The following is an 18,570-nucleotide window of genomic DNA, read 5'->3' on the forward strand; positions in this document are numbered from 1 at the left end:
CTTGTCCGTCTGGAGCGTCGGCGCATGTGATGTCGCCACGTCAGTCCAGTGGGCCGCGGCGTATAGCGAGGGGTAGTGGCTTCGCGGCCGACACGAGAGCAACAGGAGTCAATCCACGACATCGGTCTGGCCGGTGGGAGCTGCGACGCTGTGAGACGGGAGATCGGCGCGCCTTCCTGGGTCCGTTGAAGCGGCTGGCAGCGGGCGGTTTGGGAGAGCGTTTTGGCAGTGCTGCGCCAGGTGTTCTCGAGAAGTCGCAGTTAACTCGAAGTTAAGTGATTAGTGATATTTTGTTTCATTTACTTGTTAAATTTTACTTGTTTTCTTGGTCAGTCTCTCGTCCCCAATTTGCTCGTCTGTCTCCCGTCCACATTTGTTAGGCAGTTAGTGTTTGTCTGTCTGTCGGTCTGCCATACGTTAATAGCTGCCTCTGTCATGTGTGTCGGTCTGGTGTTAACGAATTTATTGCTTGAAGTGTAACGGCTGTATTCCTGAAATATGTTTATATATTCCCTATCATATTGAGAGGCGGTATAGGGTTAATGTAGAGCATGTTTGGCCAACCTTGTATATTTTATGTAAGACCGTATTTCATGGGTTTTCTATTTAAATGTTCATTTTAGTAAATAAAGTTGCCACCCTCCCACCATAAGACTTTTTTTTAAGATCTAGTTGCACCTTCGGTGGCAAGTTAATCTTTTTATGTTAGTGTTTCGTACCATTTTCATCCGTCCTACGGGGTGCATAGTTTATGTGCTTGTGTGATTTGTTAAAATTTTTAGTTTAAAGTAATCTGGTGTGTTGCAGATTTGCACCAGTGTACTCTTTCAGAGGTTGCTGTGCGCGGTCTTGACTACAGCCGTGTCAAAAGCTAGCAGCAAGGTTCTCTGCCCGAAGACTCATTCAGTCAATGTTTGTTGTTTGTGCCTCTGAATAAATTATAACTTGATATTTAGAGGGTGCTTTCAGAACATAATTTTAAAAAAAAGGCCTTTGGGAATAAAATTTCCTTTTGTTGAAAGAAATTTAGTATGATTAAATGTGTTAATGTTCTTGATGAATCGCTAGTAAATAAAGCATGTTTTTTTTTTTTAAAAAAAAGGCTTTGAAAGTGAATTTATGGTTCAGTTTTTTTGCTGCTAGCTCACTATATAGATTGAAGAACTTTGGAGCTAGGCTACAACCCCATCTCGCCCTCCTCTCGGCTATTGATTCTGTTTGATGTCCTTTGACTACTGTAACTGCAGTTTGGTTTGTGTACGAGTTGTAAGTAATCTTTACCTTCAGATATATTACCTCTGCCAGGTTCAGATTTTTAAAGCATGTAGTGCAGTCAATACTGTATAAAGCTATAAACGCTATGTATGAGTTGGAACATTATGATCATCGACCTACTATCGATATAAATCTAACCAGACGATAGCAGCGTCACAGACACGGTACATATAATATCAGTGAGAGTGCTTTCCGTGTTTAGAATGGGCTTGACAGTGTTTGACCGAGAGCAAATTGTGACAGCCTGGCGGCTCGGCATGAGCATTTGCGGAACTGCGCAGCTTGTCGGATATTGGAGGAATGCTGTGGTGAGTGTGTTCAACACGTGGCCAAACCGAGGTGAAACCACGTCCAAACGTAGGTTTCGGCAGCCACTCCTCGTTACAGATGCCCGACGTTGTGAACTGAGCAGACTGGTAAAACAGGACAGGCGGCGGACTGTGGCGGTGGGCAGACACGCCAAAACATCGGTAGCTACGACTGGAACGAGCACGTGACCGTTGACACTGGACGGTGGCCCAGTGGCAAAGCGTTGCACGGCCTCACGAATCACGATACATTCTCATCATGCTGATGAGCGGGCGCGAATCCATCGTCTTCCAGGGTAACAGCTCCTCGACACGTGTACTGCACGGCGGAGACAAGCTGGCGACGGCTCCCTTATGCTGTGGGGAACATTCACATTGGCATCCTGAGGTCCAGTGGAGATCGTGAAAGACACCTTGACAGCCAAGAAGTTAAATTAACTGTTTGCAGACCACGTAATCCCTTCATCATGATTATGTGTCCAGACGGCAGAGGCATTTTTGAGTAAGGCAATGCACCATGCCACTGGGCCAGTAGTATGATGGAGTGGTTCGCACAACACAGTGGCGTGTTCCAATTCGTGTGCTGGCCCCCAACGCGCCAGATCTGAACCCGATCGGACGCCTCAGAGATGTGAGTGAACGTGGCCTTAGAGCTCTTGAATACCATTCCTGGAATTTACAGGAATTAGGTGACTTTGGTTTGTAGGTGTGGTGCAAACTCCTTCCAGCGATCTAGCAAAGCCCCACTGCTTCCGTGCCACGACGAGTCGCCGTTGTTATCTGTGCCAAAGGTGGAGGTACCGTCTATTAGGTAGGTAGTCGTAATGTTCTTGCTGTGGCCTTCTCCACCAGACATCACGGCGCCTAGAGTATGAGCAACCAAACTGACAGCCTGCAGCCGCGGGTTGCCCGCGTCGCAGGCACACCGAAGCACTACACAAACGAAAGGCAATATTGTTGAACGGCCATAGCAACAACCACAACAACAACACCACAGCAAAGACACCAGCGGCCATCAGGGGCCACTACCGGCCACATAAACATAAGGAAGAGGTCGCTGCAGATCCCGGAACTATTTTCACACGTCAAACCACGTGATGGAAAATAGTTCCGAGGTACTCATCCGCCGAAGCGCTATAAAGGCCGGCGATCGGCCGCACATCGGACCGCCACCTCACCTGGACTCCCCATCTGCTTACCATCCAAAGCTCACAACGGCCTCCGCCTCCTGAAGCTCCTGTCCGGCCGGACGTGGGGTCTGCATCCTTCCACCATCCTTCACACCTACAAATCCATGATCCGCCCCATCCTTTGTTATGCCAGCGTCCCTTGGATTTCCGCCTCTCCCCGGTTCTATAAAGCCTTCCAAATCCTCGAACGCCATGCACTCCGCCTCGCCTTCCGCATCCGCCTTCCGTCCCCGACGCGCATCCTCTACGTCCTCATCCCCTTCCCTCACCATCTCCATTTCCTTGAACACATCTGCGCACTCTATATTGTCCGCTGCCTTGATCCCCCCTCACCCTCTGGTGTCTCCCTTCCTCTCCACCCCCAACCAGTTGCCGCGTCTTTACCGTTGTGTCCCTCCCTCTCTCTATCTCCACACTCTCCACCTCCTTTCCCAACACAACTTCCACCGTCTACCCCCCCCCCCCCCCCCCGGATGATGAGCTTCGCGCTGACATCTATCCTTCCTACCAAATCTAACCCCTCTTCCTGTCTCCTCCTCAGGGCTCCCTCTGCTCCCCCTCCCACCTCCTGAGCGGCTTCCCCCTGCTACTCCCCTCCATCTCTCATGCCTCCTTTCAGTGTATCTGCGCTCCCTCTTGCCCTGTCCTCCCCCTTCCTCTCCTGCCCCACGTGTCTCCTGCCTCTTCGTGAACCCACGGTTGCCCCTCCACTCTTCATCCCACCACTTCCCCAGCTGCCCCATGCTCTCTCCTCCTTTTCCATCCTCTCTGACCTTTCCCTCAGCAGGTCCCACCTGTTAGTTTTATTCATCGTCGTGTGTGCTCCAAGTGAGTTTTAAGTGCGTTGTTTTGGAGTGTTTTTGATACTGTGGCCAACTTTTAACCTGTGCATGCGCATTCAGTGTCTTCTCTGTGTTCTAAGAATCGCCAACTGTGTTTTTTTAACTTTCTGGTGACTTTTTTAACTGTCCGCCATGAGCGTCTATATGTCAGTGTATTTTTACCTCCATTTTCTCCCCTTACTCTGTTTTATGTTCCCCTTTTTTATCTCCTTATGTATCATTTTATTCTTGTTTTAGTTGTCGTGTCACTCGGCTGAAGAACGGCGGATTGCGCCGCTGACAGTCCTCCCCTGTCCATATGGGGCGGGGGAATGAAATCACAATGAAGAAAAAAAGAAACCGCACATCGGCACTCCATCGACCGCCAGCAGACTTGAATAGCTGCCGCCCCGGCAGCCCCGCTTGGATCTTCTCGCTGATCTCTGTATTAGGCTTGGTATATCGAAGAAGTCTCTGGCGGAGGCTAGTAGGAAATTATTTGTTGTTTTCTATCTTATTCTTGTATGTAGTTGTAATTCGAAGACGGATGACTGTTTTGTGTTGGAGAATTTGTTTTGGTTAATCGAACAGTCCAATAAATTGTTTCGAACTCTGATCGTAGTTTCTTCTGCCTACGCAGACATATCAGTTCTGGGTGATCAGTGCAAACGTATGCGACGGAAGGAGCAGGTGAGTGATTAAAAAGAGAGAGACACGGGTGCGCATTCAGGGTGCTTTATTGGCGTTCAGCTGGGGCGGGCGCGCCGGCTACTCGTCCGGCGAGGCGAACTCGAGCTCTGCGGCGGAGCAGAGCGCCGCCCCCCGCCCCGCCTCCAGGGCGAGGCGCGTGCGGTACAGCCCCAGCGGCGCAGAGTCGCCGGCCGCCGCGTGCACCGGCTCGTCCAGGTCCAGCCCCAGCACCGCGTACGTCCCCTGGAACAACAGCGCCGCCGTGGCGGGTTAGCTGGGCAGGAAACGAAGCGCCAGCTTACTGTGCGAAACAGTCCAACCTGCCTAGTCTTCCAAATGCGTCTCGTGCTTACTACAGGTATCCTCAACCAGTTGATGAGATTGCCACTTCTGAGCACATTCATCCGGCGTCTTCGAAAATTGCCCGCAGTCTACATCTACATACATACTCCGCAATCCACAATACGGTGCGTGGCGGAGGGTACCTCGTACCACAACTAGCATCCTCTCCCTGTTCCAAATACAACGAGGGAAAAATGACTGCCTATATGTCTCTTATCTTATCTTTGTGGTCTTTCCGCGAAATGTAAGTTGGCGGTAGTAAAATTGTACTGCAGTCAGCCTCAAATGCTGGTTCTCTAAATTTCCACAGTAGCGATTCACGAAAACAACGCCTCCTTTCCTCCAGACACTCCCACCCGAGTTTCTGAAGCACTTCCGTAACGCTCGCGTGGTGATCAAACCTACCAGTAGCAAATCTAGCAGCCCGCCTCTGAATTGCTTCTATTTCCTCCCTCAGTCCGACCTGATAGGGATCCCAAACGCTCGAGCAGTACTCAAGAATAGGTCGTATTACTGTTTTATAGGCGGTCTCCTTTACGGATGAACCACATATTCAAAAATTCTACCAATGAACCGAAGACGACTATCCGCCTTCCCCACAACTGCCACTACATGCTTGCCCCACTTCATATCACTCCGCAATGTTACGCCCGAATATTTAATCGACGTCACTGTGTCAAGCGCTGCACTACTAATGGAGTATTCAAACATTGCGGGATTCTTTTTCCTATTCATCTGCATTAATTTACATCTATCTATATTTAGAGTTAGCTGCCATTCTTTACACCAATCACAAATCCTGTCCAAGTCATCTTTTATCCACGTACAGTCACTCAACGACGACAGCTTCCCGTACACCACAGCATCATCAGCCGCACATTGTTATCCACCCTATCCAAAAGATTATTTATGTAGATAGAAAACAACAGTGGACCTACCACACTTCCCTGGGGCACTCCAAATGATACCCTCACCTCCGATGAACACTCACCACAACGTACTGGGTTCTATTACTTAAGAAGTCTTCGAGCCACTCACATATTTGGGAACCAATTCCATATGCTCGTACCTTAGTTAGAAGTCTGCGGTGGGCCACCGAGTCAAACACTTTCTGGAAGTCAAGGAGTATGGCATCCGTCTATTACCCTTCATCCATGGTTCGCAAGATATCATGTGAAAAGAGGGCGAGTTGCGTTTCGCAGCAGCGATGCTTTCTGAAGCCGTGCTGATGTACGGACAGCAGCTTCTCTGTCTCCAAGGAAATTCATTATATTCGAAGTGAGAATATGTTCGAGAATCCTGGAACAAACCGATGTTAAGGATACTAGTCTGTTATTTTGAGGATCCGTCCTAATGCTGACCGGAGTCGCCGAGAGATTCTAGGCGCTTCTGTCTGGAACCTCGTGATCGCTACGGTCGCAGGTTCGAATCCTGCCTCGGGCATGGATGTGTGTGATGTCCTTAGGTTAGTTAGGTTTAAGTAGTTCTAAGATGACCTTAGAAGTTAAGTCCAATAGTGCTCAGAGCCATTTGAACCATTTCATCCGTCGTGATGGATTCTTCTCGGGTTATCGGCCGACTGGTGGCGTCGTCTTGTCGCAACGTTTGGATGAGTTTCGTACCCATCATCTTCTGGCGAAGTGTCGGGACGCTGTGTTCTTCATATCTATGTAGCTGTTTGGCCGTCGTCCACTTCTGTAGGCCGGCCAATCACGTTCCTGCGGAAGGGGGTACCGCGTCGGTGGTGGTGGGGGCCCGCCGCGCGGCTCAGCGTCGAGACCCGGTGGCTGTCCAAGCAGCTGTATAGATATACAGAACACGTCGCCAGGTGACGATGGGTACGAAACTCATCGAAACGTTGCGACAAGACGACTCCACCACTCGGCTGGTAACCCGAGAATTATTCATCAGTGGAATACGACGAGAAAGACTGCAATCGCATCCCGCAGTCTCGTCTACCTTAACCTTACGCATCCTCTGTGTTGGCCCTGCTCCAACTCGTCGCACCGTCGCTCCACCTCAAACACCATTTCCTATCTCGAGGGAACTTCAACAAATCCCCTATTCCTGACCCGGAAAATATTAGCCATCCTACCACTTAGATTACAAAATTCGTGGGGTAGCGAAATCCGCTCATACAGATGGCTGGAGTATCTCGTACATGGCGTATAAAAGTGCAGTGCACTGGCGGAGCTTTTATTTGTACTCGGGCTTAATGTGAATAAATTTCCGACGTGATTACGGCCACATGACGAGAATTAAAAGATTTAGAATGCGGAATGGTAGTTTGAGCAGGACGCATTGGACATTGCAGAGTGCCAAGAATGTGCCGAGAATACCACATTTAGGGTAGTGCTTGTCACCACGGAAAATGCTGTGGCTGACGACCTCCACTTAACAACCGAAAGTAACGGCGTTTGCGTAGAGTTGCAATCATTGCCAACAGACAAGCAACACTGCACGAAAGAACTGCATAAACAATCGCAACCGTTGCGACAGTATGGCGAAATTTGGCGTTAATGGGCAATGTCAGCAGACGGGAGTGTATCTTCTAAAAGCACGACGCCGCCTGCAGCCTCCCTGCTGGTCTAGTGGCCACACTGATTGAGCCATAGACGACTGGAAAACGGCCGCCTGGTCAGATGAATCCTCATTTCAGTTGGTAAGAGCTCATGGTAGGGTTCCAATGTGGTATACATCCTACGAAGCTATGGACGCAAGATACCAATCAGGCACTATACAACCTGGTGGCGACTCCATAATGGCGTAGGCCGTGTTTATATGGAATGGACTGGAGGTTGGAAACTATTCGCAGCCATACAAGGACTTTAATTTTCCAAATGACGATGGAATTTTTGTGGATGACAGTGCTCTGTGTCACTGGGTCGCAATTGTTCGCAGCTGGTTTGAAGAGCATTCTGGACATTTCCAGCGAATGATTTGGCCATAGCGATCTCCCTTCATATATCCCATCGAACATTTGACATAGGGGAGAGGTCTGTTCGTGCACAGCATAGGGCACTTGCAAGTATTGTGGACGGCTATAGAGGCGGCACGCCTCAGTAGTTCTGCAGGGAACTTCCAGCGACTGGTTGAGTCGACGCCACGCCAAGCTGCTGCACTACACTGGTGAAAGGGAGGTCTGACGTTGTGTTGTGAGGTACGCCACGAATCTTGTTACCGCAGTGTATACTTGTATCAAGCCTCCATCCCACATCCATCTTTCTGCTCTCGCTTCCCGACATCATTCCAGACGTAGCCTCCTGTGTTTCCCCCCCTGCTTCAGCGATCCTTCCATCCTGCCGACGCAGCATCTGTTGGGAGCTGACCTCTACGCTGTCAGATATTTCACCATCATCCTCGTCGTCGTCGTCGCATCGCCATTATCATCTCTTTAGCAACGCGCTCAATGTGCGACACGATGTTTTATAGCAAATAATGTAAAGGAAACATTTTTAATCTAACTTAAACCTATCAACTGAAAATTTAAATGGAAGAATAATTCTAAAATTTAAGAAGGTTCTGGTCTGAAAGTCCTCAGAATTCTCCTCCCACCCCAAATACGTTTGACGGAGCTTTCACTCGTTGTCACCAGTACGACTCTTAACAGCGAGCATGAGCGGTCGTTCACTGTTCCTTTGTGCTGTTTCTAATTGCGTAAATGTAATGCACGAAGCTTCAATACTGAAATGGTGCATTACGTGTTATGGCGGACAAACGAATATTTATCAGGAATAACGGTATAGCCGACCGCCAGTTGCGACTGATGGACTCAAATCAAGTTCTGACGGAAAAATTTAGGGGGATAGCCTCCGCTTCACTATCGATGGACGCAGCTTGTGCTCTCCCGAAATTTCAAGATCAGTTCTTTAAGAAATTGTTAGTAGTGAATTGGGTTATAGAAAAGCGTGTGCGAGGTGGATTTCTTAAAGTTCGATGGACGAACACAAAGTACAATGAACTAGAGCTCCACTAATTTTCCTTACTCGGTACGAAATGATGGGGTAAAGTTTTTCAGCTCATGCTGTTTACACTCGGTTTCCACATAAAAGGCCAGAAACAGAGCATCAGTCAATAGAATGACATCTTTCACGATCGTCACTAAATAAAATAAGATTAAATTCTGAACCCTAAAGGCCACGGCCACAGTGAGCTGGACAGATCGCCGCACGAAACGGCTGTACGTCACCAGGAGAGACCGCAAGCGCGCTGCGTCCTTCATGACAAAAGGCGTGGATTGTTGTCCAGAGGTACTGCGCTGTTTCACTGTTAAGTTCGTCCACGTTCCGTTCCGTTGCACTGACAGGGCATTTTCTCGGCAGTTAAAATGGGAAGCTTTGGAAAGTCCACCTTACTCCTGTATTTCGTTCAGAATGATTACCGTCATATTTCAGAAACTGAAGGCGCTCTTTAGACGGAAACCACTGCGGAAAGCGATTTGTAAGAGGAAGTTAGTGAATGGTTCAACAGCCTGGCGGCCACTCAGGACGCGGAATGCATGGGAAAGTAAGAGGGCTGCTCCCACAGATGCTTTAATTTGGACGGTAGATCAGTAGAAAAGTAGCTAAGATCTCAAAATATGCTGAAAAATAATTTTTTTTATGATGATGAATAAAAATATGTCGAGGAAGACTTTCATTACTTTCAGAATGATTGTCGCATAAAGATCACTACAAGTCGAGTATACTCGCAGATCTCGGACCTCGAGACGGAGACAGGAGTCCCAGCATGGGCCAACAGAGTTGTCCGGGTTCGCGTCGCGGGCGACATGGCGGTCGCGTGAGCTGCTGGTTGGTAGGGATAGGAAAAAGCGACCGGTTAAAACCGATACCTCTACTTCAGTTCTGTATTTTCCGGTGTTTATTTGGTCTCGGTTATAACAGTCTTTCTTATTACTTTGCGATAACCAAGTACAAGACAGAAATATCAGTTAGCCATAACAGCAGAGCTAAAAATTTTTCGTTTATAAAAAAGGATTATTTTTATTCGTAAAATTTACATTGTTTTGAGGTATCGCGTTATTATATACACATCCTGAAGATAGACGTTGACTGTGGATATTGTATCACAGACACAGTCCCTTTTCCAGAGATGTCAGTAAATCCGCCCAAAGATGTATACAACCACGCAAGAGCAGCGCCTATTAGACGGAGGGGATCCGACAGCCAGTCAGTTCCAATCATTCCACCAGGAAGGAGGTACACGGCTCGTGTTGTCTGCAGTTCAACCATGCCTAGACGGTCAAAACTGCGGTTCGATAGCGACTGCATTGTTACATTGTGCCAAGAAGAGCTCTCAACAAGGGACGTGTCTAGGCGTCTCCGAGTGAACCAAAGCGATGTTGTTAGGACATAAAGTAGATACAGAGAGACAGGAACTGTAGATGATATGCCTCGCTTAGGTCGCCCAAATGCTACTAATGCAGTGGATTGCCGCTACCTATGCATTATGGCTCGGAGGCACCCTGATAGCAACGCTACCATGTTGAACAATGCTTTTCGTGCAACCACAGGACGTCGTGTAGCGACTCAATCTGTGCGCAATGGCTGCATCATGCACAACTTCACTCCCGACGTCCATCGATGCAACCACGACACCAGGCAGCGCGGTGCAGATGGGCCCAGCAACATGTCGAATGGACCGCTCAGGATTGATATCACGTTCTCTTCACCGATGAGGGTCGCATGTGCCTTCAAGCTGACAATCGTCGGAGACGTGTTTGGAGGCAACCCGGTCAGGCTGAACGTCTTAGACACGCCGAACAGCGAGTGCAGCAAGGTGGAGGCTCCCTGCTGTTTTGGGGTGGCATTACGTGTGGCCGACGTCCGCCGCTGGTGGTCATGGAAGGCGCCGTAAAGGCTGTACGATACGTGAATGCCATCCTCCGACCGATAGTGCAACCTTATCGGCAGGATATTGGCGAGGCAGTCGTCTTCATGGACAATTCGCTTACCCATCGTGGACATCTTGTGAATGACTTCCTTCAGGATAACGTCATCGCTGGACTAAAGTGACCAGCATGTCCACCATATATGAAGCCTATCGAACATGCCTGGGGTGGACTGAAAAGGGCTGCTTACGGACGACGTGACCCACTAGCCACTCTGAGGGATCTACGCCGAATCGTCGCCGAGGAATGGGACAATCGAGACCAACAGCGCCTTGATGAACTTGTGGATATTGTGCCACGACTTTTTGGCTTTCTCACTCACGGTTTGTCTTTCTGCGTTTGTGCTGTCAATCTTGCGGTACTTCGCCGTTTCTCAGAGGCCGACTCAAGGCACACCCGCGACTGGGCAGTGGCTGCTACGGTGAGAGTATCTTGAACAGCAGTGCCGCTTTCTCTTCTAACTTAATAATGGGGGACATGAGCGATGGGTACTAACTAATAAGAACAGTGCCGCTTTCTCTTCTAACTTAATTATGGGGGACATGAGCGATGGCCACTAATTTAAAAGAAAATGTACTATGCGAAACAAAATTAATAGAACACTCTCATTTATAAATAACCTGAATTATCGCTTACGCCTGCGAGAGCGCAGCATTGTAAATGACATCCTTGGCATGTTAGTGTTCCATGATTTTTAAGAAACTTCTGTATTCCGTGACTTTGCAATGATTTTTTCCCCTGATACTGTACTGGAACACCGAAGGGCGTATTTTCAAAGGAGGTGTACCCCTATTGTTAAAAAAGAAACGACAGCCGCCATTGCTGTGAGATATCAGCAAATATTAATTTTTGTCAGTATACGCCCTTGTGAGAAGTTGAATATATACTGTAATAGTTGAGCACCGAGAAGAACGTTTTCATGAAATAGGTATTGTTATCTCTACAGGTAAAATTTTTCTCATTTCTGAAGTGAATATTATACTCATCTTTCCTCTCCTAGTAATAACGACACAAAGTGCAAGCAAGCAGAAGACTTTGGATTTTGAATGCTAGGTAGTACTGTGCGATCCCTGTTTAATAACACTGTCTTTTGAAATAAACACATTATCTTTTGTGAAAAGCGAGTATTTGTCGAGCTTGCCCTACCGTCACAGTAGTTGCTCTTCAATAACAACGTCAAGAATTTTTAAGAGCTACATTATGACGCAGATCTTAAAAAGCTGTTTCTTACGCCGGCTGCTAACAAGAACTTTAACCTTGGGTGCGCTCCATTGCACTCCGGAGACGCCGCTCCTTGCTGCAAAAATTAATAATTTACTCTTTCTCAGCCAAGAAGACAGTAATTAAGATCCACAGCACTAAATATTTTCTGTTTGATGAAAAAGTCAGTTTTAATTTTTATATTCAAAAGTAACGCCAAAGTTACAATAAATTTTTACGCGGAAGGTCTCGAGGCTGCCTGTTTGTCTTTTTCCTCTTATCAGGAATACTTAATAATTTTTCTAGTGGCCAAGGGAGCGTCATTAGAGCTGAGAAGCGCACATGGTTGTGCAGCCACCTCGGCGTCCCCATACACAGTACCATGTACACAGCGCGGCGACGGAGCGGGGCGCACAGCAGAGGACCACCGCTTACGTCACGTGAAAGATGTACGCTGAGGAGCCAAAACATTGTGGACGCACCCCACCGCGAAGCTCGATGCCGCCTTGTGGCGTTTAGGCACGTGACTCGGTAGCAACGGGAAATCCATTGAGACAAGTGGCTCTGACAAAAGGCAAATTATTATTATGCAGAGCCTGTGAACGAGTATCTCGAAAACGGCGAGGCTGGTCGGATGTTCACATGCTGTGAGCATCTACTGGAAAAGGTAGCTACAAGGACAGCGAAACTACCACTAGGCGCTAAACAGTTGGACTTCCACGGCTCTTCACAGAATGTGGGGTTCGGAAGATTGTCTGCTCTGTAAAGTAGGATAGATTATGACATGCGTCATGTCTGCCGAAAAAGCAGTGTGCTGGTGCACGCACAAGTGTTTCAGAGTACACCGTTCATCGTACATTGTTGATAATGAAGCTCCACAGCCGACCATCCCTGTGTGTACAGATGTTGACCCAACGACATCGTCAATACGTTACAGTCGGACCGACTGTCGATCAATCGAAACGTGTCGGTTTTGTCGTCCCCACAAGCGCCATCATCGAGATGAACGGCGGCTCGAACCGTGCAGCGCGCCACGGACGCAGGCTGGTGGGGCAGTATTACGTTATCGTTATGGGGAACATTCTCCTGCACTCGCAGGGGACCTGTGGTAGTAATCAAAGACACGCTGACAGCTGCGAACCACCTACATCTCTTTGTGCTGGGTTTCCGCGACGCCAATGTCACCTTTCAGCAATACAGTCGTCCGTGACTAGGAGCCAGATCCATGCTCAGTGGTTTGAGGGGCATTATAGCGAAGTCACGTTGATGTCTCGGCGTCAAAATTCGCCTGGTGTAAATCCTATGGGAAGCATCTGGGTCGCTATCGGGTGACATCAGCGCGTATGCAAATCAGCCGCCCGTTATTTACACGAATTACATGACCTGTGCGTTGATATCTAATGCCGCATACCTCTAACAAACCCATTAATAAACTGTCGGATCTCTGATACGAACAACTGCTGATGTATTTCATTCAAAAGATGGATGACGAGATATTAAGCAGGCGGTCATAACATTCTGGCTCATCAGTGTAATATTAGGAGAAATGCTTATAAAACGTCTAAATGCCATGAGAAATGACACGTGGTTTCGTATATTTGACAGTTTATTTGGAATGTTTACCACTGTGTGTATCTTCGCATGTCACACCACATGATTGATACGTTTTCTTTGGCTAGTAGAGGCTGTAACGCTATTTAGTTGAACTAGCTCGAGCGAGCGAGTCGGAAGCAGTTGTCGGCCAAAGAGTGTCGTGTTATGGCACAGAGACGGGCTTGTATGACGGACGTGCAACATAGAGAATGATTTTTTTCCTGATGCTCCATGATCTGTAATTGAGCATTATGGATAAAAGATGATCTGTCATGATTTTATAGACACAATAGTTTGGAAAAGATATTTGTTATTGAATTTATTTTGCTGCAAGCTCTGGTCAAGTAATTATTACAATCTAAAGATTCATTATGTCTAACGATATCTAGATGTTGGTATCCAGGATGAATTATCAGTCATCTTTTCTGTATACGATTTAGTTTCCTCCCACCATTGTTAGTTGAATGGGTATCATTTAAAAGGGCGAAGAGTAATTTTACGAATTTAAATATTGTGTGTGAAAGTAATTTTGTGATGATATGACAGCTGAGAAAAAATGAAATGATAATTAAATCAAGACCCTACGCTGTCTACAGGCGTTGATATACATCAACAGCGACAGTTGAAAACGGGTTCCCGACCAGGACTCGACCCCGGGATCTCCTGCTTACATGGTAGACACTCTATCCATCTTTTTTTATCTCATTTTGTCCTATATTGTTCGTTGAATTTGTTCGTGGAGAAGTCCAATGACACCCGTTCAGGTTGTTCGTTGATCCGTTCACTCAGTTCTTTATAATAGAGGGTAGCTACATGCTCCGACCGAACACGCTGAGCTACCGTGCCGGCATTTATCTCAGCCACGGAGGGCACACAGGATAGTGCGACTGCAGGGACTTATCCCTCGCACGCTCCCCGTGAGACCCACATTCCCAACTTACTGTCCACACACTACATTCGTAGTGCCCCTGCCCATTACACTCATTACTCGCGCAGACGATCTGACCGAGTCCCGTAGGAGTTCGGGCAATGCATGTGCATCCAGCTCAGAAGAAGAAGGTCAATGGCCGGTTAGCCTTAACTACACTCCTGGAAATGGAAAAAGAACACATTAACACCAGTGTGTCAGACCCACCATACTTGTTCCGGACACTGCGAGAGGGCTGTACAAGCAATGATCACACGCACGGCACAGAGGACACACCAGGAACCGCGGTGTTGGCCGTCGAATGGCGCTAGCTGCGCAGCATTTGTGCACCGCCGCCGTCAGTGTCAGCCAGTTTGCCGAGGCATACGGAGCTCCATCGCAGTCTTTAACACTGGTAGCATGCCGTGACAGCGTGGACGTGAACCGTATGTGCAGTTGACGGACTTTGGGCCAGGGCGTATAGTGGGCATGCGGGAGGCCGGGTGGACGTACCGCCGAATTGCTCAACACGTGGGGCGTGAGGTCTCCACAGTACATCGATGTTGTCGCCAGTGGTCGGCAGAAGGTGCACGTGCCCGTCGACCTGGGACCGGACCGCAGCGACGCACGGATGCACGCCAAGACCGTAGGATCCTACGCAGTGCCGTAGGGGACCGCCGCGCCACTTCCCAGCAAATTAGGGACACTGTTGCTCCTGGGGTATCGGCGAGGACCATTCGCAACCGTCTCCATGAAGCTGGGCTACGGTCCCACACACCGTTAGGCCGTCTTCCGCTCACGCCCCAACATCGTGCAGCCCGCCTCCAGTGGTGTCGCGACAGGTGTGAATGGAGGGACGAATGGAGACGTGTCGTCTTCAGCGATGAGATTCGCTTCTGCCTTGGTGCCAATGATGGTCGTATGCGTGTTTGGCGCCGTGCAGGTGAGCGCCACAATCAGGACTGCATACGACCGAGGCACACAGGGCCAACACCCGGCATCATGGTGTGGGGAGCGATCTCCTATACTGGCCGTACACCTCTGGTGACCGTCGAGGGGACACTGAATAGTGCACGGTACATCCAAACCGTCATCGAACCCATCGTTCTACCATTCCTAGACCGGCAAGGGAACTTGCTGTTCCAACAGGACAATGCACGTCCGCATGTATCCCGTGCCACCCAACGTGCTCTAGAAGGTGTAAGTCAACTACCCTGGCCAGCAAGATCTCCGGATCTGTCCCCCATTGAGCATGTTTGGGACTGGATGAAGCGTCGTCTCACGCGGTCTGCACGTCCAGCACGAACGCTGGTCCAACTGAGGCGCCAGGTGGAAATGGCATGGCAAGTCGTTCCACAGGACTACATCCAGCATCTCTACGATCGTCTCAATGGGAGAATAGCAGCCTGCATTGCTGCGAAAGGTGGATATACACTGTACTAGTGCCGACATTATGCATGCTCTGTTGCCTGTGTCTATGTGCCTGTGGTTCTGTCAGTGTGATCATGTGATGTATCTGACCCCAGGAATGTGTCAATAAAGTTTCCCCTTCCTGGGACAATGAATTCACGGTGTTCTTATTTCAATTTCCAGGAGTGTATATGAAGATGGTATCTGTTCTTTCAGACATGTCCGAAAGAATAGATACCATCTTCATATAATCTGAGAAAAAGTTACTCTTCATGCTAGTTGGGATTTCATTACAAGGATTCAGTATAATTGCAGAATACTTTCCTTTTGTCATTTATAAATATTTAGTGATGCTTGCCCTCACGCATTCTGCGAAAGTGGATTTGACAGAATCTGTAGTGTCACGCCTTTCACTAGTGCATCGACAGTGAATTGTATTTCCAGAATAAGAACAAAAGTTTAATTCAGCAAGGCAACGCAGTAAAATAAGATAAGGCAGTTTTCCGCGCAGATGATTTATTTTAGAAACTTGCAGTTCAGAACGTCACATTCTTGCAGTGTACATCCAGAGCAGAGCCAAGGTAGGCGCTGCGAGATAAAAAACAATTGTAGGCCCTAAACAAACCTGAGATCAGCATGATGATAGTCAAACAGTCCCTTTTCTCGATTTGGAAGAATTTCAGTCGTTGCTCTGTCCATTAACCAGCACCATAAACAAGAAGTTAAGAATACTCATTAATAGCTTTGTCATATCGGAAAGAAAATCAATAAAGCGTGTCATGTCAATAGGCGAGACAATTTTCATTTTAGAAATTCTGATGAGCAAGCAAAGACGTAGCAGGTGGGAGAGTTCTTCCGCCATTGTGACTATTTTCAGACTCAAGAGAGCTGGGAAGCAACTTATAGTGCGAGGAAAAATATATGCTCACACAATAATGATGGTTTTGATAACAAACATTTTCACAGTATTAGGAAATTTAAAATTTTCCGGAATATTGGTAACGACATCCACTCAATGTAGTGGTTCCTACAACTTGATTATTCCCTTCCACCTATATGAGCTGTTCGTCAGAAATTAGAATTTATGTGCAATTATCTCGAGGGAGAACGAGCCGCAAGAATATATGCGTAAGCTGGAGACTGTCAAACTTGTAAACATTTCTGTTCCGCATCTTTGTCAGCTGACTGGTCAGAGACAACACAGGACAGCGCAGCTATAGCGTAATTATGCTCAGCACTTAACTCACGAGGTGTGGTCTATAAGGCCGCGAGAAAATTTTCGAACTCGTTCTACTATAACTTTTCAGAATGTGAAACTGAGACCTCAAACAGTTCGTTTATGTGTACTATATAAAAAGGAGCACAAAAATAAGAGATTTTGTGTGATAAAATGTAAAATACTGCAGGATTCATTTAGTGCAATTAAATCAACAAGAAGTATTTAAACAACACTTTGGAGTTGTAAAAATAAATCTTGTGCAACTTAAATTTACAATTTCAAATGGTTTCCTCTTTAAATCTCGTTTTAAACGTAGGTATACGTTACAGAAAAGTTACTTAATGAGTCAAGAGTTAAGAATTTTAAAAATTCTGACTTCTCAAGTTCTGCGTGCTTTTTCGAGTACATGATGCGTAAGAATCACAAATCGCTACAGTCCCTCCAAAATAATGCGAATTTTTCTGTCGCAATTACCAGTTCGACTCAGAGAAATAGTTTTGGCGGGTCATTGCAAGAACGACGCGGAAGCAGTTAAAGGTTTCTTGTGAGAGCTTGAATTTGATAACGATAAACAGCCACCTCGTTCAGCAACAATTTTGTTAATCTCAGATATAATTACTGCCCATAGAGTGATCAGCCGCACCACTTGAATTCGGGAGGGCAGTTTAGCAGTAATTAGGAAGATTGGAGGCATTCAGTGGGTCACCATTTATTCCGAGAAAACGATTGGAATCCAGGGGGTAGCTTTCACAATTGCGGCTACCGAGGCAGAAATATTGAACGCGGCTTGTGGAATCGAAGAAGATACGGAAACGAAAATCATTTCAGCCGTAATAATTATGACTAAAGATCTAATCGAAACTGGAGAGATCAAAGAAGTTTAGTGCAGGTCGGAATGCGTGGGTTCGAGATCACACCAACAGACCCACGTAATAATCCGATCGACACGATGCGTCACAACAGTGACGTGTGATGCAGCCGGCAACCGCCTTGTTCGCCTACACGGCAAACGCAGAACACTTCAGCTCACCCTATCATCACCGTCTCGGTTTGAAAGATGCCGTTACTTGCGTTCTAGATTCAGCGAGTCCCATTTATGGTATTAGTGATAGTGTATTCAGTAAATGTGAGAAAGTAGCTGTCTGTCTGAAATTGCCACTGCACCGTAAAAAGGTAATTACAGGAAAGAGGGCTAATGTGAGGAACCGAACTCGGCTGATTTTGCGTGTCAAGGACATGAGTTTCAGGGGAATACTTCATTATTCCCACTACTTACTATAGAAATAATTTTAAGTAAAGCGATTTAAAACTTCAGTAGTACGGAGGCACAACTGGAAATAAATGGTATACTAATCTGTGTGTTTGAAGTTTGAGGCATGTATTACAAAGGCAGAGGACGAGATTTGTTTAAAGTTTCTTTCTTCATTCAAATCACATATTTTGTATAAGTCCTTCTGTATTAAGATGAGTAACGTAAAGGCATCTTATTATCAAAGTTAAGAGTATGCTAACACACAATAAATTGTATGAGATAAATTAGGCAAATTTGACGGTTCTCCTGAGACAGACAAACAAGATCTTTTTAAAATTCTACATTCATACTGCGATAATTTCACTAATAGAACAGGAACTTAACGGATAGCGCATGTGAACGCTGCAGAGGTGGAAACTTTAAGGACTTATAACGTACGCGGTCTTCATCATGTGTCTAACATAAAACTGTTC

The 18,570-nt window shown here is 47.1% G+C and overlaps 1 protein-coding gene across 1 annotated transcript in view; it reads right to left on the minus strand.

The window, feature by feature from the left end:
• Nucleotides 1–4,320: 4,320 nt before the first annotated feature.
• Nucleotides 4,321–18,570, minus strand: part of LOC126272697 (translation initiation factor IF-2-like) — a 135,858-nt gene continuing 121,608 nt past the window's right edge. The window contains exon 6 of the mRNA XM_049975730.1: nucleotides 4,321–4,527. Within this exon, the coding sequence (XP_049831687.1) occupies nucleotides 4,331–4,527 (197 nt within the window). The 3' untranslated portion in view covers nucleotides 4,321–4,330. The remainder of the gene's footprint in view (nucleotides 4,528–18,570) is intronic.

This window comes from Schistocerca gregaria, chromosome 5 (genome assembly GCF_023897955.1).
Source record: "Schistocerca gregaria isolate iqSchGreg1 chromosome 5, iqSchGreg1.2, whole genome shotgun sequence".
Classification (NCBI taxonomy): Eukaryota; Metazoa; Arthropoda; class Insecta; order Orthoptera; family Acrididae; genus Schistocerca; species Schistocerca gregaria.